The sequence below is a fragment of the Brachionichthys hirsutus genome, chromosome 8, assembly GCF_040956055.1.
Source record: "Brachionichthys hirsutus isolate HB-005 chromosome 8, CSIRO-AGI_Bhir_v1, whole genome shotgun sequence".
Taxonomy (NCBI): Eukaryota; Metazoa; Chordata; class Actinopteri; order Lophiiformes; family Brachionichthyidae; genus Brachionichthys; species Brachionichthys hirsutus.
Window position 1 is genome coordinate 9,514,910 of NC_090904.1, and position 22,555 is coordinate 9,537,464.

Sequence of the window (22,555 nt, forward strand, 5' to 3'; positions counted from 1 at the left end):
TCTTCCTCTCATCTGTCTCTCTCTCAGCTCCTCTTTCTGCCTTGTTGTCTCCTGTTTCTGAAGAAGAGGCCTTCCTTCTGCTCTCCTCTCCGTTTTCCATCTGTTCCCTTTCTTCCTCCCCTCATCCATGCACCCCTCCCTCTGTCTGCTTTTTCTACATTAACATATTCTGTCCATCACCTCTGATCTATCTTATCTGCATTAAGATGCTAATTTCCCTTCATGATAACACTAAACCCTGACATCGAGACCACATGCTCACGCCGACCCAGACAGACGACCAGCAGCCATTGTGGACCGGGCAAGGATCCTCCCCAAACGATGGAAGCACGAGTATCTTCTGCTGATGTTTTAAGAGTAAGAGGCGAGCCCAGCCCTGGCAAACAGTAGCACAATTTTAAAGTCCAAAGATATAAAAATGTATAAATCAGTATTTCTATCTGATTCCAGAGAGCACAGACCTCCCCCAAGCAGCTCGTCCCCCTCCTAACTGGATCTACACCGTCCACATGGTGATCTGGATCAGCACCAAAAGGTTCTAGATTGTTCTTGGTATCTTTATACACCAACCATGAAAAGTCAAAGTGAATCAGAGTTGATGTGTATTTTTAACTGATTCTTGAATCCATAAATGGGTTTTAATGTTAAAATGTAATATTTGATCCTGACCTCATTCTGGATCAGAACCAGAACACATGTTTCATGATGGTTCATATCGGACCCCTTTATGACTGGGATGTTTGGTGAGTGAAGATATTTTTTGAAAGAGCCTCCATTATAAGTAAATAGGAAAAACTGGATTTCTTTTTTGTATCCAGACGAGTGTCCGGATCGCTCTCAACATTTTATGGGATCTAAGTTAGACCAAGACCCATATTCAGATTTATTTTCATCAAGATCCATCCAGCAGTTTTTCTATATTCCTGCTAACAAAAAGAGAAACAAAAACAGACGCTCCTTGGCGGAGGTAAACATGGATGAAATGATTTTGGTGCCTCTGAATCAATGAATCGTGGTTCATGAAATCGGAGTGATAATTCTTCCTCGCTATTTAACGCCTCTTTAATGTGGTCCATGTTTTCTTTCTTTCTAGCCTCAGTCGATTATAGATTATTGATCATGATTGACTGGAGGCGTTGTGTCTCCAGGAACATGAAGACAACAGAAAACGACCCGCTTTGTCTCCTCGGGGAAACTAAACGGCTGTAGAAGGAAACCGAGCTAATTTGATGCTGCTGTCATCGTAGCATGATGGCTAGCCCGCCATTAAACCCCTCCCTGCTTCACCCACCTTGAATATTTAATGAGCTGCATGTATGTAGTAGCCAGATGCCAGAGGAGAGCCATTAGCTCATATCACAGAGTGGGACCCCCCCCCCCATCCTCAGACAGATCACCCTTACCCCAGCCCAGCCCTCACCCACCCGCCCTTTGTCTCCCCGAGGTTCTTTTTTGAATCTGGTATTTTCTTCTTTGGACTTTTATTCATTCCAAAATGAATTAAAGCTGATGTTAGAAATAAAAGCAGAACAAAATATAATTGAATCTGAAACGAACTGAGTTGGTTGGATCCGAGTGTCTCCCCAGCAGGCTTTCAGGCACCCTGTAGGCGATGCCGGGGGGGGGGGGGGTAAATGATCAATGATGATTAGTGTTGATTAGTCCAGTTCAGATGCGACAGACCTTTTTTTATTTTTCTGTTGGGTCAAAGCACCGATTTAAGATCCAGAGGATGTTTTTTTTTTTTTTATGTGCTGCTCATAAAGTCGCTTTCTTTTAAATATAACAGCGTTAGTCATCCCACCCTCCTCCTCCTCTGTCGGGTTCATCGGTGCCACATGGCCAGCAGAGCCTGACTGAGCAGACCCCCCTTTCCCAAACAGCCTATATCCCTGCTGGGGACTTCACCGTGTTCTGGCTGTTTACCATGGATGGGGTGGGGGTTGGGTTTTTGGTGGGGGGGTCTGGGACAATGGCGCAGAAAAGGGTGGAGGTTAAAACAAGCACATAATTTATTAATTCAGCAGACACTTTAAGGAAATTTTATTCAACATTCAGACTGTATTTGAATTTTTTGGCAGCTGCTGTCACTTTGGGTTTGGTTCGGAGGGCGGGGTAGGTGGGCGGGTGGGGTGGGGGGGCATTTTAATCCTCATTTCCAACTTTGACCATCTAATAATTTGCATGAAGTTTATTTTCTACATTATTCTACAGCTGATTGAATGCATTGAATTTCAAGCTATAATTACATTGAACTCATTTGATGATGATGATGATCAAATCATTTTGCATTTAAGACACACTTTTTGTTTTTCACTGATTTTTGTGAAACAGCAGAAACAACACATGTATATATATATATATATATATATATACATTATTTTGAAATCTTCAGCCTTTTACACTCTTTATTCTTGAAAGTCTCAAACACTGGAGTCTGGGCTGGCCCACCGGTCCCATGGGTAGCATGGCGCACGAAGGATTCCACGACCTGAAACCCAGTGTGGCGTTCGAATTACCTGCCGCCGCCTCTGACTCCACTCAGCAGCCGGCATTTATCAGAACGGATGTTTGACATGTCCGAACGTCGCAGCGGTTTACATCACAGCGAACAAATGCAGAAGTTTTAAAACGCTTTATGAAAATGAGAAGAGCTTTTACACAAACTGAATCCGATTTATATACCTTCAAAATGCAAATCAGTCACTCTGAATGTATGAACGTTTGCCCTAAGGACGAAACGAGCTACGTGATTGGTCAGCTGATTGTGTTGAGAGTGAAACCCTCCAGTGTGTCCTCTTCCCTGGGGAGGTGTCTTTAGCGGAGGTCAAGAGGCTAACGCAATGAGCCGCTAGTCCGGAGCTGTCATTCTGTCCATTCGTGAGGGGAATCAGCTGAGCCTGAACGGACGGGTGATTGATGACGGCATCAGGTATTGGTTTGCTGCGTTAGTCCTGAATGAAGAGGACCCATTCATGGACAGGAATGGAGACGCAGGAAGAGACGGCAGCTTTTAAAGTCTCTGTGTGATGGACAAACAAGTCGTCCTGGACACGAGTCGGGCTGCTTCTGCCAGTTGGGGTAGATTTGGGGATAGAGGTTCAGGGTTAGAGTTTAGGTTTAAGGGTTAGGGTTGGAGGTAGGGATAAAGGGCTTAGGGGTTCAGCGTTGGATTGGGAAGTTGGAACAGGCCTTTAGTTTGGAATCTCTCTCTCTCTCTCTCTCTCTCTCTCTCTCTCTCTCTCTGACGTATAATCTGTGACTCTACATTTGTCAATTTGTCCTGATAGATTTGAACTCTGACAGACCTGATCCATCTCGATGTCCCACTCGGACAAATCGATGTTTCCGCCCTTCAACTTTCATCTCCAGATAACAGGGTTTAATGGGGGCCGGTCCCCAGAGACCCTTACAGCATCGGCTGCATGGGATGGTTGACGTCTGCCACGTGTCGGTTTAGTGACCAAAACGCTGGCATACGTGAATTAGCATATTTGATTGACGGGGATCTCATTGCTGTATTAATCAGGATTGGGTTCTGGCACTCTGTAGAGGAAATCAATACGTAGATTGATAGATAGAGTCTCTCTAGGATACGTAACCACAGATCCAAACTTAGTCTGTTAGAAAGCGTCCACAGGACAACGAGCTGCTTTGGTTTCATTGGTTCTTCCAGTTCTTCATTCATTATAAATTAAACTTATTGTTATTGGCTTTGAATCAGAGACTGTATTTCAAAGCCATGCATGAAGCAGTACCGCACGTATAGCAGAGCAAATACCGGAATTTCATGTAAAACAAAACCTCTGGCTATTGTAGAACAGAAAGAAACCAGTGAAAACTGTACCTGGATCAGTCTTCCATTATAAACGCCTCGCTAGCTCCTCCTTTAATACCATCAGGATGGCCTCGCCTGGCTTCGCCTCGCCTTGCTACTGGCTACTGGGATAGCTGCTGATTGGCTACTGGGATAGCTGCTGACTCGTCCTCACTGTCGACACAAGCATGACAGTGAGAAGAGCACCAGAAAATTAAATATGTAGAAATAATAAGAAAACATAACTCATGATAAAGTGAGGTGCCCATTGCACCTCAACCAGAGGGTCACCGGTTCAAGTCCCGGCCCAGACAAAAATACGGAGTGTGGACTGGTGGCTGGAGAGGAGCCAGTCTACCTCCAGGGCACTGCCGAGGTGCCCTTGAGCAAATGCCCCTTGTCCTTAGTTTGCGTAGGGCCCACAAATAGCCTGATCCTGTCCGTTCCTGTAGGAGCCCTGACCTCAGACCAGCTGAATCTGTCTTCTGCGGACCCGCCGGGGTGACGGCGCTAGCCTCTCAGGTTTCTTAGGAGGCTTTTAGCCATCATTAGCATCGGCAGTATTGATCGATCAGCTTCAGCAACAGATGGAAGCGTCCTGAAGGGAGAGCGCGGTCTGTTCGTCACCACCTGGAGGAATCTGAGCGACCAGATGAAAGGCTTCTAAACAACGGTTAACAGTTCTGGTTTGGGACGTCCTCCAGACTCACTGGCAGATTCTGGACTTCAAACCATGATGACTTTTATAAAACCCCAAAAGCTGAAACCTGTAATTAAGCCCCCCCTCTTTTTCTGGACTCGCTGTAACCCCAACCCTCCCTGACGTCCGATTGGTCTTCTAGAATATTTTTTAAAATCTCTTACGTCCATTTTTTTTTCTTCTAAAAACGCTTTCAAATGCGTCACACCTGCATTCTAACTGCACACGGGTGTGACGTCACCAGCACGTCTCCGTACTGTTTAATTGCAGGGGTGTCTTTTTCGACTCTGCTCCCTAGGGGGGCGGGGAGGGGTGTGTGTGTGTGTGGGGGGGGGGGGCAGCACCTGCCGCCTCCGTGGTTCGCTTCCACTCGGCGGAGCCCGAACAACAAAAGGAGGCACAAACCGCCGCTCCGTCTGATCAATAGCGGGAGGGTCAGGAGCGGAAGTCAGGCGATTTGGCTTTCAAAATAAAAGCTGTGGTTTTGAAGCGCAGATCAGACTCAACGTCATCATTCCATGACGTCAGAAGACACGTCTTGATATCTCATGGTAAAATATTAAATAATAGAAGTGAACTTAACTCACTCTCACAAAAGACTAAAGCAAATAAAAAAATGCGGAGTCACTTCGATTTAAAGTCGAGCATCATTCTGAGTCAACAGAACGCGCGCTTATTTTCTAACGGAATACCGGATCTTCATTCCGGTGCGTCATTCCGTACTTGACGATGGCGAACGGAGACCAGAAGGTGGCTGAAAGAAAGCAGAGATGCGCAGGAGAGGGAGGAGGAAGGAGCTGGGCCGACCTTGAGTACGAAAAACTCACAGCGGAGGAGAAGAGAGGAGGAGTGTGAGGAAGCTTCGTGGAACGCGTCTGGGTCGCTCCTATCATCCTCATCCTCATCATCCTCATCCTCATCTGATCCAGCATCACTGCGCCCGGAGAGGACCGGAGATCTCAGCGAGGTAAACACACCTCACCGTTATTGCCCCCCCCCCCTCCCGCTGGACGGGGGTATTATTTTTAAAATGCAGCGGCGGGTTTTTAAACGCTGCTCCCGGTCGTTCCTCCTGGCGCGGGGTCGTTGCGTTATCACGAACGGGTGTCCCGCTTATCGCCCTTTGACGCAGTAGCAGCGGCACCTCGGACGTTCCCCGCATACCGACCAGCATCCCTTACGAAACGTTACCGGAGCCCAAACTTCACGGTGGGTGATTTTATTTACGGCCACCGGACTCTGGGATGTTTGGCGGAGCGGGGTTCGCTTTGAAGGATTTGGGGGGGGTTGAGTCCTTCGTGCGTATCCGTGCGTGTCCGTGCGTGTCCGTGCGGTGTTGGGGCAGACGCGTTCAGGTTTCCACGCTGCGCAGGAAGGAATGCTGGGAACATTTTGGGAGGAACAAGGGATGCAGCTCCCAGTCTGTGTCTCTCCAGTGTTCATCTGGATTTTGATGGCTTCTTTGGACACATGGAGTCTGATCAGATTTGTGTTGGCTCATATGTTTCTGGCTTCAGGCTTTTAAATGGATGAAAGTGATCTGGGTCTCAGTATTAATTTGGATCTGCTGGATGCGGAGTCGGAGGTCCAGACTCTCAGGGGGGGGGGGGGGGGATACAGAAAAAAATCTGGATTTTCCCATTTACTTATAATGGAGGCTTTAAATAATTCATATCTTGTAAAATCTGCGTTCAATTCTCTCACCTCTCGCTCTCGCTCGTAGTCAGCTGGGATAAATCGGCTATAGAAGAATTTATTGAGTTCATCTCATCGACTAGAAGATGGATGATGGATGGATGGATGATGGATGGATGGATTACCATGACACGTTTACTGGGAACAAATGGGGAAGACGGATCAGTGAAGTAATGCTATCTGCTTCAAGTGGCATGAAGGCAAATCCCTCCACGGTGTCACAGGTGGTGGTGGCCAATGACTCTGCTGAGACTGACACGATGAAGTAAATGAATGTTTCAGAATCCGCAAAGACCGGAGGATGACGAGGAGGTGAAGGGTGAAGCTAACAGTCGAGAGTCGAAAAGACAGCCGTAAGATGATGGTGGTTCGAGGCCTGAATGATCACACTCGCTCCAGACATGTTTTATCGATGCTATACGTGGAGGTTGTTGAAAGGCATTGTGGGAGAATGCAGGAAGGAAGGGCGTCTTTTGTTCTGTTCAAGGTTTCTGCCTGTTAAAGGGGAAGCTCCCCTTGCCTCCTTGGCCAAAGTGCTTGCTGTTTGGTGAGTTCTGGAGTTCTGTTTGGTGAGCCGCTGAGGACCCAGGGCCCGCATTAAGCTGCCGCGGTCGGATGCTTCCCTTCAGGCAGTCTGCAGCAGAGCTCAGCTGTTTCCCTGTATGAAAATGCTGATGAGCATTTTTTTATACAACACTTTTAAATCCATGCAATATTCTGGTGGCTGTTTTTTTTTGTCTGGTTTGTTGTGCATTAAACCACCTTGTAAATGAGTTCCTATTAAGTACATGCTTTTACATCAATAAATTATCTTCTTCTTTTCAAATAACTTCCTACTTCCAGTTTTGAACCAAAACAACTTTATGCATTAATATTAGTCATTAAAAATCACGGACTCAGCTGCAGGACAGAGACAAACATTTTGTTTCCTGGATGGGGCAGCTTTCTTCATGAGGAAAGATATTTACCTGCAGAATTCTGCGACAGGTGATTTTTCCAAAGATATGAAATAAAGATATAAATAAAGGCTTAGTTACAAAATATGAGCTGAAGGGTTGTGTTAGTGTTCGGTCATGACTAATAATATAGATATGCTCTTCACAATGAGCATCTCAGTGCCTGCCGAAACGATGCGTTCACTTGTCCATGGGATTTTCTGCAACACGATCAGGCTTTCGCTTTAATCAATACATCTTCTGAGAGTGGTCTGAAATCCTCCTGACACACAGAAACCCGGTCCCGTCTCAGCTTACTTTGGGGTCAGGGTAATACGAGTGTCACTAAACCAAAGTTCAGGCCTGGGGGGGGAGACAAAGAACTTCAGCGTCCATTTTTACTCAACATATATTCCGTTTGAGTCCTTCGTCTTTAAAACGTATTCCCAGAGTCCGGTCAGGCTTGATGGTTCCTTCAGAATAATTTACTCTGGTGCTGCTCAGCTCAGTTGTTTCTCACATCTGAACAGAGGATCTGGATCGTCTGAGGTTCCTTCAGGGTTGACAATAGAACCATGAGAACCAAGTCCAACATCCTGACTGTTGAGGGCTGGGTGAAGGATCAGCAAAGATCCGCTATTGTCTGGTGTCACCCCAGCCTCTGCCCCCCCCCCCCCTCCCCCCACTTCCTCCTCATTCCATCTCTCTTGGTTATGGTCAGGACAGTTGAGGAGGGACAACTTTAGCAGGAACTGGTTCTCCACGGGGACTTGGGTGGCGCCAGTGATGCTAGCGGTCACAGTATCCGGGTCTAAGGAGAGCCCCGGCGCCTCCAGATGGAAACAGTGGGCATCCGTCGGGGGGGGCTATCACTATTGATGGGTGGTATCGGGACACATCTGAGCATCCACATTAGGGCTGGATTACAGGCGGAGTCTTGATGGTGTCTGGAGAACCTCTTCGTGTGTCTCCTGATCGGCGTTCTATATCAGAATTGTATTACTTGTATTTTTATTCTAATAAATGTCTGTCCATTAATGCTCCTCCCACATGTCCCCCGATTCACCTGGTCCTCCGGCCACCAGGTGATGATGTCCACAGTTTGTGTCTTTTGAAAATGTTCGCCTGCTGAATAAAAAGGGATGTTGGCATGAGAACGTTTTGGACAGAACTCCCAGCTGATTTCTCTAAGACGATATTAAAACCTCATGTTCACTCCGGCTGAGTGAATTCAGTTCTAAAAATAAAGAGGCCAGGGAATCTTGACCCGGTGGAGAGGAGTCCAGCCCCCGTGCGGGACAAAAATGTCCCTGATGTCTTTTTGGTTGTTAGATTAGATCCGATGCTGTTTCCTCAACGACTCATTCGTGTAGACTGGTCACGGTTTATTCCATTCTTTAAAGATCACTTCATTTATTTCTACTTTGAATTTTCACTCCCACTAAATGCCCCTGGGACGACAACCGACCCTGAAACTTGCGTCAACTCTGAAGCAAGTAGGACCAAATGTGGGTCACTTTAAGTCCTGAATTCCTGACATGTCTCATAAAGACGAGAGAACAAAGTCTTGTAAGAACGTGAATGGTCAAGCCGTCGGCCCGGGGCCCCTCGGCGCTGGACCGACCTGGTTCCAGCGTCTTCTGGCCCGAGGTCAGCTGAGATCAGTCCCGCCTGCTGTCGGGACAGGAAGTCAGAGGAGGATGCTCAAAGGGAGCGCTCAGATCTGAGGTCAGGAGTCACACATCTGCTGTTTATGACGCACGCACACGCACACGCACGCATGCACGCACACACACACACTCAACAAGATTGACATATTCCAGCAGCGATGACTGAGGAGACGGTTGTCATAGTGACCGCCATGACCTGCCCGGTTTGACCTTACTCTGATACTACTATCCTGTTCTGAACCAATCATTGCTGAAACTAGCCCAAACCCACTAGTGGGCTTTGTTTGTCCATAGTGGGTGTCAGCTGGGGGGGGGGGGGGGGGCACTCTCTGCATCCGTCAGTGGGTGACGTTCGATGGGCTGGAAGCGGCAGAAGGAGGCTCATAGACCCCGCCATTGTTCTCTGATGATCAAACACTGGGGGGATTGATGTGTTTCTGTGATGAAGTCATCCTGCGACGAGGCGCCACGCTCCCCTTATCGGGGACGGGAGGGTGGAGGCTGGGTCAAGGTGCGGCGGGGAGCCCTGATTGGTTGCCTGGATACTTAAAGTTGCTTTGGCTGTTAAGGATCCAGATGCCTGAGGTCGTTTGTCTTTTATTACAAATTATTATTTTTACGTTGTCTATGAACTCCTGCTCGTAATAATCCACTCCAACGTGCTGTCGACTGAGTAGGACAGAAAGATGCACACTGCTGGGATGCGGTCGCCAAGGAAACCATGCAGAGAGAGCCTTTCATGCAGCCTCTAGTGGTCAGCAGAGGAATTACAGCTTAAACGACACCGCTGCTTTTCGTTTCATCTGAAGCTCTGTCCACTCCTGACACATGATACGGTTAATTATTACATAACCTCCTCCGTCTCCTGTGCTGCTTGAGAGCTGGATGCTCTCTGCCTTCATCTCGGTGCCCTCTGAAGATGAGGATGCTGAGGTCAAAGTGTGGTGCCTGAGAATGAGCTGCCGTCTGGAGGGAGACTGAAACCTGAGCTGCCTCCAGGTGAGGAGAGATGCTCCAACAGGAGCGTGTCGGTGCTGCAACGTTAGCAGTGAAGCTAAAAATAGCGTAGCTTAGTGCTGACTTTGCAGGAATCACCAGCAGTGGGTGCTGAACGTTAGATTTTAGGAACCTATTTGCAGATTTAGAAGAGCACCAGGCCTATTCACAAACACACTTCCAACATTTGAACCAGACGAGTTTAAGCCTCACCTAATCAGGCTTCATTAATCCGAGATGCGTTTTAAATGGCGACGCACGATGAAGGCTCGGCCCGGCGGTCTCCCAAAGCTGCTCGTTCTCTTGCCGTCATCCCAGGAGGAGAATCCGCCTCCTTTTAGCCACAGAGGTAATGGACAGGTGGGCACCAGGGCAGCAGATCAGCCTCTGTCTGTCTGTTTGGATAAAATGGAAACGGCATTCCTGTTTCAAATTGATCTTGAATCTAATTTACCTCATCCTTTCCGGCCCTCACGTCTCCACAGCAGTGTGTTATTCTCACACGTGACCTTCTTCTTTCCCTGACAGGTGCGACTCCCGACCCCCCCGTTTGATCCAGATGATGGAGCGCTTGCTGTGTCTGCTGCTCCTCGCCTTGGTGAGGCTGAAGGAGGCCGTCGGTAAGTCAAGCGACGCGGTCGCCGCGTTGGGTTCGAAGCCGCCTCGAAGAACAGGAACTACACGCAGAGACGATGAGGCAGTCTCTGTCTCCACCCAGCCGGGGACAAGCTAATCACTGCTGGGAGGCACAAAGGAGTGGAACAAACACACTAATAGTCCTGACATGTCTTCAAGCGGCGCAGAGAATAGCTTCTCTGAACTATCTGAAGTTCTTCGCAGCTTTCTGAGGCTCGTGTGTGATTAAAGTGTCGACAACGTGTTTGCAGCCGGAGACGTGTGTGTGTCGGGTCACGACAGCGGGCCGGTGTTTGAAGAACAACCAAACAGTTTCATTTATCCGGAAGGCCTGATTGAAGGAAAGGTGACACTCAGCTGTCAGGCCAGAGCCAGTCCAGCTGCCTCCTACAGGTGAGACACACACACACACACACACACACACACACACACACACACGTCTGGATCTCCTCTCTGTTGGGCCCTCAGGCGTGTTGTTTGGTTGTCACCTCACCTTTGTGCCCTGCTCCTCGTCTTGCAGGTGGCTCGTGAATGGCACGGATGTGCCCTTGGGTTTGGACCTGCGCTACTCCCTGGTGGCTGGAAGCCTGGTCATTGACAGCCCGGAGTCTGTTCGGGACACCGGCTCTTATCAGTGTCTGGCCATGAACCGCTGCGGCACCATCATCAGCCGAGCAGCCATCCTCAAATTTGGCTGTGAGTGAGAAAACGGATTTCAAACTTTAAACCGGTTTAAAGGGCAAACTGCTGCAGAGAAGGGTAAAGCTTCAAGCGGCTTCACGTAATCTTTCCATTTCTGTCTCTTTTTAAATCGTACGCTCCTCCAGACCTTGATGACTTCCCTTCGGAGAAAAGGAGTCCTCAGATGGCGTATGAAGGCTCAGGAACATTCCTGGCCTGTCAGCCGCCTCCACATTACCCAGGTACCCATCCCCATCCATTGCTGCTACACCTCCCCGGAGGTGGAATGTTTTATACCAGCTGTCTTTAGGGAACAAACTGAAAACTGAAAACTGATAAAGGAGTGAAGGCTTTATGTGAACGGGATTATCACCCTGGATTATTAGGCTGACTCACGGTTTCCATGCCGACTGAATGACGCTGTTCTTTCTCTCTGCAGCTCTCTCCTACCACTGGTTTTTCAACGAATTTCCCAGCTTTATCAAGAGGGATGACGGGCGCTCGTTTGTGTCGCAGGTCAATGGGAACTTGTACTTCGCCAAGGCCGAGCCCGGCGACGGCGGGAACTACTTCTGCTTCACCACCATCAACGTGGACGTCAGCACCAAGAGCACCTTTGGCATGGCCAATCAGCTCACGGTGCTGCCTGATGGTAGGGTGTGATTTGTTACCCCCATTAGATATAAGTTATGTTAGTAACTGAGTAAAGTAGTTGGTTCTAATCCCTTCCTGGTGCCGTATTGGGCATTAAACCTCAGGCCGAGCGTTTCTTTGCGGCGCTAACGTGTTGGAAGAAACGACGGATGGATGGACTGCGCTAAAAGGACAGGAGTGACCTGATTTCGATTTGCCGTCTCAATTTAGCAAAGCCGGACCGCATCGCTGTCGTCGCCCGAGACATCGGCAGAACTCAGAATATAGTCCAACATAAATTAGCATCGGCGTCCCTCTGGGGACCATGAACACCCAGCAGATTTCACGGCTTGTCCTCTCAGCATGGCTTCCGAGTCCGACCACACTGACGGGTCGCGGGTATGTGTGTCAAACGGTTTGGACAATCCCATAAAGGAACTGAACGTTTTTTTTTTTCCAGCCAGTCCCAGGAAGTCGGCGCCGAGCATCAAAGTTCGCTTCCCGGCGGAGACATACGCCCTCGCCGGACACACCGCTCCGCTAGAATGCTTCGCGTACGGAAAGTAAGCTTCCAGAGTAGCTTCAAAGCATTTTACCTTTAATTGCGTCTGAATACGTCCTTTAATTGAAAGTACATCCAACTCTTCTATGATTTGTTTTGTAGTCCCGTCCCACAACTGCGATGGCGGAAGGTGGAGGGTTTGATGCCGTCCAAGGCGGGCGCCAGTGTCGCGAGTCCCACCCTCGTCCTGCCACAGCTGTCCTTCGACGACGAGGGCCTTTACGAGTGTGAGGCCTACAACTCGGAGGGAAGCGACACGTATCAGGGCCGCATCAATGTGCAAGGTGGCTGTTTCTGTCGCACAAAAACGAATCCTGAGCATGAGAGATGCTTTATATGCAATGTCCTTTTACAGCTCAGCCTAGGAATGCTGATATTTATGTTGCATAGCAACAGAATATTTTTTTTTCCAGCTATTACCAATAGTGACGCCAAGCAATTCAAATTCTCAGTGGTGAACAGAGGAGTGAGCCAACATCTAACTCTCCCTGTGGAACACCTTCCTTTTCTACATAAATCTGTAATGGAGCTCACCTTCACGGGAGGCTGGTGCCTTCTCTGATTGGCTGAAGACCTGTTCTTCTCTCATTTCCCTGACAAAGACCTTGAACACCCAATGAATCGTGACGATACCGACTTTGTGGCTGTAACGATCCAGACCGCCGCCAAAACGGAAAAACACTCGCACACGTTACGTTGCTGTTATTGCTGAGTGTTCACGGGGGTGTCGGCCTTTATTTAGCTGCTGTGAAGTGAGAGGCTGCTCTTCCAGTGTCTGTCCTGTCCTCATTAAATGCTTTATATTTGCTAATAATCCATTTTCTGCTGCAGCTCAGCCGGAGTGGCTGCAGGTGATGAGCGACTCGGAGGTGGAGATCAGCTCCGACTTACACTGGAGTTGCGTCGCCGCCGGCAAACCCCGGCCCTCCGTACGCTGGCTACGCAACGGGCAGCCACTCAGCACAAAGGTGAGATCGTCCATTCGGTGACGTGACAGCGTCCTATGTAGGGAACAGGGTTATGAAAGGTCACGACTTATGCTGCTCCTTCTCTTTCTGTCTGTTTCCCCCCCCCCAGAACCGGGTAGAGGTGAACGGAGCCCGTCTGAAGATCAGTAGCCTGGCCCTGGAGGATTCTGGGATGTACCAGTGCGTGGCTGAGAACAAACACGGCACCATCTACTCTGCAGCTGAGCTCAGAGTCCAAGGTCTTTATTTTTCTTTAGATTTTTGCTCTTTAAAAGTGTTTGACTTTTAAAAGTTGCCATTTCTACTTTACTTTATCATCTCCAATCCATTCTGGTTCATTTTTAGTACAGTTCCTGGAGCTAACATCATTCTGACATCATTTCCTCCGTCACTCATAGTCCCACTTTCTCCACCCTCTCCCCCCGTCCTCACACCTGCTCTGTGCCCCCATCCTGACTCCGCCCTCCTCTCCTTCCAGTTCAGGCCCCGGACTTCCGGCTGAATCCAGTGAGGAGGCTGATTCCCGCAGCCAGAGGGGGGCGGGTCATGATCGCGTGCCGCCCTCGAGCCGCCCCGAAGCCCAGCCTGTTCTGGAGCCGTGGGACGGAGCTGCTCACCAACAGCAGCAGGTAGCGCTCGTGTTTTAAAGGGCCACGTTATTTGCTGCGCCGTTTGTCATCACCACTGTTACTGAAGACTGGAGTCTCTGACGGGCCGAGCCTGAATGACCAGCATCCCCGTCTTCCCAGGGTGACCGTGACTCCAGATGGAGTCTTGTGGATCTACAACATCAGCAGGGCGGATGAAGGGAAATACACCTGCTTCGCTGAAAACTACCTGGGCAAAGCCAACAGCACCGGACACCTGTCCGTCAGAGGTACGCGAACACACCTGGTTCAAATGGTCAAAATGACCACGCCTCACCTACCCATGAATAAACAGGCCCCTTTCTTTCGGGTCCAACCTGTGCAGACGCCACTAAGATCACGCTGGCTCCCTCCAACGCCGACATCAACCAGGCGGAGAACGTGACGCTGCAGTGCCACGCCTCCCACGACCCCACCATGGACCTGACCTTCACCTGGGCCCTCAACGGAGTCCTGCTGGACCTGGAGGGCTCTGCTGGGCCGTACCACCGGGTGGAGGGGGTGAGTCCTGCCATGCATGCTGCAGAGAGGTTAATGAGGCGAGCTAAAAGTGCGCTCTGGACCGTAATGTTCTGCTGCAGCACGCCTCGGCCCTGCAGTCTGTTCTCCGTCTGACTGACACACGGTTCGGCTCGGCCTCTTCGTTTCCTCTCGTCCCACCATTTCAGAAGGAAAACATCGGCGACCTGTTGATCGTGAGCGCTCAGCTGAGTCAAGCCGGACTGTACTTGTGTACGGCTCAGACCGTGGTGGACGGCGCGTCGGCTTCGGCGAAACTGGTTGTTCGAGGTAAGAAGGGAGATGAAACGCAAACACAAAGGAAGTCGCCTCCACACACTTAAGATGCTCCTCATGAAAGAGCGACGGAGTCTGGTTGTCCTCTTCTGAGCAATCTGAGCTTTTTAAAGTGGTTTCTGACTTATATCCAGGCCCCCCGGGACCACCTGGAGGTTTACTGGTGAGGAACGTCGCTGAGACGTCTGTGGAGCTCAGGTGGAGTCGCGGCTACGATAACCACAGCCCAATAGGCAAATACGTCATCATGGGCCGCTCGGCGCTCTCATCGGAGTGGAAGAAGATGAGGACAGGTGTGTGAGCGACTTAAAGTCTCGTGACTGAAACGGCATCTTCTTCTTCTAAAAGAAAACATGCATCCTATTTTTTAACCCAGACCCAGCTAACATCGAGGGGAACGCAGAATCGGCCCAGGTGATGGGTTTGATGCCCTGGATGGATTATCACTTCCAGGTTATCGCCAGCAACATCCTGGGCAGCGGCGAGCCCAGCATGCCTTCGCACACCATCCGCACGCTGCAAGCAGGTGAGGCGTGACAGGCCACACCCACACGCCACAGCTACGTGCTAGCATGATGTGATGTTCCGAACACGGATGCTTCCATCTGTACCCCTTCAGTGTGGGTCCTCCTTGTGTGCGCTTTATCTTTGTGTTTATGTCGGCCCTCAGCTCCCACAGTGGGCCCCAGTGGACTCGGAGGAGGAGGAGGAGACCGTAATGAACTCATCGTTACCTGGACGGTGAGTCCAGTAATCGCTGTCTTTGTTTTGCTGTGGTTCCGTCTCATTTTGCTTGGGATGGACACTCTGCTGACTTTCCTTCTGGGCTCTGTCCTGTCATTTAGAATCGATTTTAAGATGTTACTTTTGGTATTTAAATCTCTACATGCCTCAATGCCTAACAGAACTGCTTCATATCCATTTACCTGTGCGAGCAAGTTCAGCCAATCAGCTACTGCTTTATAAATAAAGTTTGAGTCAAGTTGTTATTTTGCACTATAAAGCATAACGTCATGCGTTGAAAGGCAAACAATGATTCCACTCTAAATCTGAAGGGTATAACTGGTCGACTTTATTCATCTGTTGACAGCTGTTGGGGGCGGGCCTTTATGTCAGATACCTGTTGAGACATCGGGTTTGACCCGTTTCACTGTGTCAAGGCTCAGATGTAATTTTTCTGCCGTACCTTCTAGCCCATGGCCAGAGAATACCAGAATGGTGACGGCTTTGGCTACGTCCTGTCATTCAGAAAGAAAGACGCATCGTCGTGGACAACGTTGCGTGTCCCTCACGTGGAGTCGTCCCGGTACGTTTACTACAACGACAGCCTGACCCCGTACAGTCCCTTCGAGGTGAAGATCAAAGCCTATAACCGCAGAGGAGAAGGTCCTTTCAGCCAGATCGCTGTGGTCCACTCTGCAGAGGAAGGTGAGACTAACACAGCTGCCATAGGCACATCAGCAGAGCATCATGACGCACACCTCACACCTGCTCCCCACAGAGCCCACAGTGGGTCCACTCAGCCTCAACGCCACGGCGCTGACCGCCTTCGACATCCAGGTTTCATGGGAGCCGGTTCAGCAGCTCAACACCAACGGCATCCTCAGAGGATACGAGGTTCATCCAACAAAAACATCACGTGATTAAACCAAGACACGAACACGGTCAGCCACACAGAATCTAACACGACTCCTGTCGTCAGATCCGGTACTGGCGGCAGCACGACCGGGAAGCAGCAGCAGACCGGGTACGAACGGCAGGACTGGAAACGACGGCCAAAGTTTCCGGACTTCGACCGAGCACTCGGTACCAGGTCGCTGTTCTGGCGTACAACAGCGCCGGCACCGGGCCGACCTCGCCGCGCACCACCGTCACCACCAGGAAACCACGTATGTTTGGGGGTGGGGGCAAAGGATTTCTGTGGACAAAGAGCTAAGTCGCCTGCAACATACCGAGCAGCTAGAGCTCGCCGTTGGTTTTGGAGAGGATCTAATACTTTATTCTCATTTACTTCTGGTTCTGTTCTGTCTTTTCATCTGCAACAAGAAACCGGGTTCAGTTCCCAACGACTTCAGTGCCCTTCATCCCAGCTCTGACATTTATGCAGACGACACCCACCTCTACCTTTCCACCAAACAACCCCAAATATCCAAAGATCAAGCTGAGGTCAAGCTGAGAATGTGGAAATTATAATAAACCTTATTTGTTTAGCTCCTTTCATACAAGCAATAATAAATACATCCTATATACGTTCTAATAATGAAAACATCTGCAAATGAAAATAAACAGGATGAAAAGAGTGGATGGGAAAATGATAGGATAAAAAAACAAATGCAGATAAATACAGTAATTGAGTGAAGGATTAAAAAAACAAAATGAAAGTTTTTAAAATAGTGGAGGAGCACAGACCTTCACATATCAAAAGTAATGGTTAGGGATTAGATTATATATATTAGACTATACTAGATTATATCAAATTAGATTAGACTAGAGTAGATTACATTATATTAGATCACATCACATCATATTAGACTAGATTAGATGTCATTAAATTCAGAAACTTGAGCCTAGTATTAGATTATTGATAACATTAAATAGTGAATTATTCCTTTTTTTACTCTTGGCTTCAGGGTGGATTTAATTTTTTTTTAAAATAGGGCCAAACCAAGATTCAAAATCACAAATATCAAACCAAAATCACCGAAGTAAACACACAAACAGTAAAATGAGCACCAAAGACAAGGCTTGCCAGCCCAACAGTAATCTGGGCTGTTTGGCTAGAATGTTTATAACCATGAACTTTACCACGCCAATCGTCTGTTCTTATCGAATTCAAATAATAAACTGTATTTCATGAGATAAATGTAGCTCAAAGGGCTTTAATCAAAGAAATAAAATGCACATGGTGCCAAAAAATAACATTAAAACAAAATGAGAACAGCATTTATACAGACCAGAAACCAAAAACAAGCCGAAACATTTTAAAAGGTACGGAAGTGAAAAGCAAGGCAGGCTCCTTAAATTCTATTCACATTCTATTCACTAACGGATACACATCGCCTTTTCTTTTACTTCTGCCTTTACTTTTATTGTGCTTTTAAAAGTGTGTTTTTATTACAGCTCCTAATCGTCATCCAGGGAATGTATCATGGAAGACAGATGGCTCCTGGGTGACGGTGATGTGGGACCAGGTGAAGGCCCTGTATAACGAGTCTGCCGTGCTGGGCTACAAGGTGAGTATGGGCTGCCCCAGAGGTAGTTAGTCCCAATCCCAAATGCCCTGCTCAGCCTTCCCCCTCCCTTTACTGTTCCACCCTGTAGGGTAGTGTCCTATTTCTTAAATGTGAATAATAAGAATGGCAACATGTGGCCCGTGGGCCAAATCCGGCCCCCCAGAGCTTTCTGTCCGGCCCCTAGAATATTACTGAATTCAAGAATAGATCTGTCAGTGGTTAGGGGTTAGGATTCTTCCACCGTAGACGCCTTAAAAATCTCCACGTCGATAAATGGCACTCCGTAGTGTTTTTAGATGCAGACTCGAAATGTGGTAAAACAAAACAAAAAAAGACATCCCAGAATGCTTTGCAAATGCTACCTGTCCAGTAAAACAGGAACATAAATGTTTAATATCTTCACAAATAACCATGAAAAATATTAACATTTATAGAAATACTGATTAATGCAGTTCTGGACATAAACAAGGTTCAAGGTTACTTTATTTGTACCCGTAGGTAGACTTGATTTGATCAGATAAAACATCCTATTTCCATTCAAACCACCAAACATGAACATAAAGCTAATATGCAGGTACAGGTAAAAGTGCTGAAAGAACATTTCATCATGCCCCAGTAATCAGGATACCATAAAAAGATTAACATTATGATTAAGATTAAACCCGATAAAAATATGAATTAATGAAATACATACATAAGGAACCGCAGACTAATGCAGACTAATGTCCCGGCTCACAGCAGTCGGGACAAAGCTAATTTTGTACCTCTGAGTTTGGCACCTTGGCATTAAAAACCTCCGCCCGGAGGCCAGTGCGATAAGTGATGCGATAAAGAGGCAGTATATCAAAATGAAATGTTTATGCGACTCGTATCAGATCACGGATGAAGCAAACACGATCGTAAAAAGATACCGACTGCAACAGCGCTATCAAACGGCGAGCCGCAATGCGTCTGCTGGCCGTAAAAACACGCGTGTCATCATCAAACGTTGAGAGGATGCTTTGTGCTGTTTCAGGTTCTGTACAAACACGAGGGTCAAACAGCCTTAAAGGTGGTGGACAAGACAAAGACGTCCATGAAGCTGCCGCTGCCAAAAGATGACGGTTACGTCCTGCTGGAGATTCGGTCCTGGGGAGAGGGCGGGGACGGCCCAGCTCACGAGATCATTGTGTCCCGGGACACGGGTGAGTCATCGATGGGAGGAGAATGTTTCCAGTAAATTGCAGCTAAACTTAGAATCATACGAACACGACACGCAGCAGGCCGCCGCCGCCACCATGGCTGTCAGTCATAACTCATGCACCAAAACCACGTGGAAGAAAATATTCGGTTTAGTTTGAACACCGTGATTTAAGTCCAAAACATATCAACGTGCTCGTGCAGTCTGAAATCACCGGATACAGATGAATTTCAATTGCAAAAGTGATCCATAGAGGTATGGAGATATGGCTCTTGCGAGACTGCCTTGCTCAGCCGTGGCCCTCACCCAGTCTCTCTCACTCTCCCACAGGAACTGGGATGATGGTGCAGAACGGCTCCTCCAGTCACCCTCGCCACCTCCTCGCCGTCATGCTTCTCCTCGCTCTGGTGTCGTTTCCAGGCCTGTGATCTCAGCCGATCTGTGGACGTTTCACTGAAACCAAATCTCTCCTGTGTCTTTTGGGGAGGGTTCCAGCAGTCCGGAGCGGTCGCACCACTGCAGGGATGGGAGGGATGGTGGTGGAAGCAGGGTTTCATATTTCTTTTTTTTAGATAAATAAAACGAAGGAGGATCTCTTTGTTTTTTGGGGGTTTTTTTTGGCTGGATGGGTTGGCAGGAGCCGGTGAGAGGGGGGCAGCCCGGTCTGGTTGTGCATTTATGTCCCAGTTTCAGTAAAAGCCATGCCTTATGGGGACCATCACATGCGTCTCTTCAGACTGTATAGCTGGGAAGACAGACTTCAGATGTAAATTATTCATAGAATTGATTGTGTCTACCTTGTGTACTTACCGGACAGTATTACATGTAATGGGTGTCCACACTGAGAGCAACTGGACTGATAAGTCTCTGTACTCTGACCGTTGTAGGAACCGTAAAGATCTGCATCTAAAGTATTAACAACAGTTCCTTGCATTTTCCACCGCCGGATATTTCCTGGTGTATCTATTTTGTACAGTCAAGTTTTCCACATTCACAAAAAGTTTTAAAATTTCTTTATGCATGTAAGACTCAAAGCTTTGCGCAGGATCCTCTGAAATAAACCTGACTTTCACACGGATCCATAAGAAAAGAGCCACTACAAGGGCACATGCCTCAAACAAGTCCCTTTGTTCTGATCAGTACTTTGAAACAAAGTCCAAAAGGATCATGAGCCACAGCTGTTTCTGCATCTAAGCAAGAACCCAATGCTTTCCTCATTTGCACACGCCTAACATATCCCGTTTCAGGAAACTCCATCATGTGTAAATTCTTTTTAAAAGCCCCAACCAGCATTTGTCATAAAATTGGAAAAATACATTCTTGGATTTGTACGGAATGGTTCTTCCGTGGCCAACTTCCCTGTCAAGCAGTCCGCCGACCCTCACCTTAACCTTTAATAGGGAACTCATTAAAATACTTTTAAATAAAAAAAAATTAAACCTTACTGCTTGATTGGAGGGCAGAAAATCTTTATTTCTGTTTTTTCTACATGCCCGATAAAGAGTTAACAGAAATCCAAATCACTAATGCTAATACTAATGCTAATGCTAACTTACTACACTTTCTCTAGGTTTCACTTCGAAGTCATGCAATGCAGTTTTATCGCTGAGATATTTTCCATGGATCGGAAGAGGAATCAAATTATTACTGCCATGATTCCAGCTCCTTGCTTCCAACGTTTCGAGCAGTTAGCCTCCTGAGCTGCTCCGGCTGCTCTCAGTGTGAACACAGAATACGACTCACTCAATAGACGGCCGAAGAACTTTTCACGATTGATTTTTAGCCCCCGTGAACGTCAGTATTTATTTTTTTCCCCCTCTTTAAATGTAATGAGCTAAAGTATCAACGGTCCAAATGAATGTTTACATTTTTTACAAGTAAAGTTGGATGGATGAAGGATTATTTAACGGTTTTTGTTTTTTAATTGTTGATTTTTATGCCTGCATTGTTTGACTTAAAGATAAAAGTGTTCCTAATCTGTGCGTGTTAGTTTATCGCGGCTGAGGTCATGCCGATAGCTTGATATGAAATGCTCAAAGCGGCACGGATCAAAGATCTGGTGGAAGATATCAGGAAGCAGTGAAGGTTGTCATCCTGTCAGCCTATCAGCTCTTACGAAATGTCACATTTGTCGCAGGTTACGGGAAGGACGGGTTTGATCATCGGGTCTGGCCGTCTTTGACAGACATGATTTTCGTTCTTGTCTTTTTAACGGTTTTGGTTGATTTGCTCAGTACAGACGAGTCCAATCAGCCAATCCAATCGAGCTTCTAATGCCACAGAACAACAAAGCACTTCATCCAGACAACCCAACCCGCCAGTATTATCTCAGTGTTTTCTTTGCGAGCGTTTGAATGAGAGACCACTTGATTGTACAAAAGCGTGCTTGATTTTGGCACTTTCTCTCTTCTTCTTCACACTGAACACCGAAATGTTTCCCTCCCTTCATCCTGTTAGTTTGGCTGAGTCAAGCCATTGTGTTAGACGTAAAAACCAGCTTGTACGACAGAGAACAAACATCACAAGTGTCCCACGTGTAGCCGATGCCCCCCTCAGCACTAGCTCTGGTTTTAATGTCCCACAATGCTCTAGGTTTCCTGTCTATTTCAGAACCAGTGAATAAACATGTTCCGGCTCCATGTTACTGTGCCGTATCCTGTACAAAGTGTTTCCTCATTGCCTCTGTTGTTCGCTGAAGAGCCATACGCCGTTTCGCCGGTTGTCCCTGGGGGTCCAGGGAGGCGCCGCCAGCACGTCTGCTTCACGCTGCTCGGCCGGATGCGCTGGGTACGCAGATTGTGATTGTGAATGGAAATGTGAGGGAGGGGATGGAGGGTGCTGCTTGTACGTGTGATTTCAAATAAACACCTTGGGATTTCAATAATGTGGAGCTTCGTCGATCACACACATCTTACTGCGAGCCGGAAGACGCTGAGGATCCATCCATCCACATAGTATTTCTCATTTGCCAGCTGGTGCATCAGTTCTAATAATTCGTGTTGATCCACGTCACACCTGTGAGCTCATTTCCCAGCAGCACTAAATCCTTCATAGGGTCTCCTGAAAGCGTTTATCATATCAGCCGCACTCCCACCAGCCTTATCAGCTGCCCTTTGCTACCGGCTATTAGTCATTAATAAGTTAATATAAATATGAAGTAACCCCGCCTGGCTCTGGACTCGGCTGCTTTTCCTCTGACAGACAGGTAAATTGCTTTGTGTCCAAATGAAAAAAATATTTTAATGTAAAAAGAGATTTGAAATATTAAATATGAAATATTAGACCTTTAAACATCCGACTAAAATGTGTTTGTCTGAATGTACAATCATATGAAACAAGCCTGCTTCAGTTTCTCATGTCTGCTTTACCACATTTATCAAATGTATGTGGCGCGATCGACCAGAAGT

The 22,555-nt window shown here is 47.8% G+C and overlaps 1 protein-coding gene across 1 annotated transcript; it reads left to right on the forward strand.

Moving 5' to 3' along the window:
* Positions 1–10,375: 10,375 nt before the first annotated feature.
* cntn2 (contactin 2) lies at positions 10,376–19,576 on the forward strand. Its single transcript, XM_068742215.1, has 22 exons — positions 10,376–10,433; positions 10,701–10,842; positions 10,970–11,145; positions 11,277–11,372; positions 11,570–11,782; positions 12,224–12,326; positions 12,428–12,609; positions 13,157–13,293; positions 13,403–13,532; positions 13,772–13,922; positions 14,043–14,170; positions 14,266–14,441; positions 14,609–14,729; positions 14,870–15,028; positions 15,112–15,261; positions 15,406–15,476; positions 15,929–16,163; positions 16,237–16,352; positions 16,438–16,624; positions 17,856–17,968; positions 18,984–19,152; positions 19,479–19,576. Exons 1-22 carry the CDS (start codon positions 10,376–10,378, stop codon positions 19,574–19,576), a joined length of 3,111 nt encoding a protein of 1,036 aa, XP_068598316.1.
* Positions 19,577–22,555: the final 2,979 nt, after the last annotated feature.

What these genes read in the sequence shown, in the direction of transcription:
- cntn2 (XM_068742215.1), top strand. Translation starts at nt 10,376, where the DNA reads ATGGAGCGCTTGCTGTGTCTGCTGCTCCTCGCCTTGGTGAGGCTGAAG. An exon ending in GGGCCGCATCAATGTGCAAG is followed by an intron (nt 12,610 to 13,156) that starts GTGGCTGTTTCT and finishes TTTCTGCTGCAG; the next exon opens with CTCAGCCGGAGTGGCTGCAG. An exon ending in CGTACCACCGGGTGGAGGGG is followed by an intron (nt 14,442 to 14,608) that starts GTGAGTCCTGCC and finishes CCACCATTTCAG; the next exon opens with AAGGAAAACATCGGCGACCT.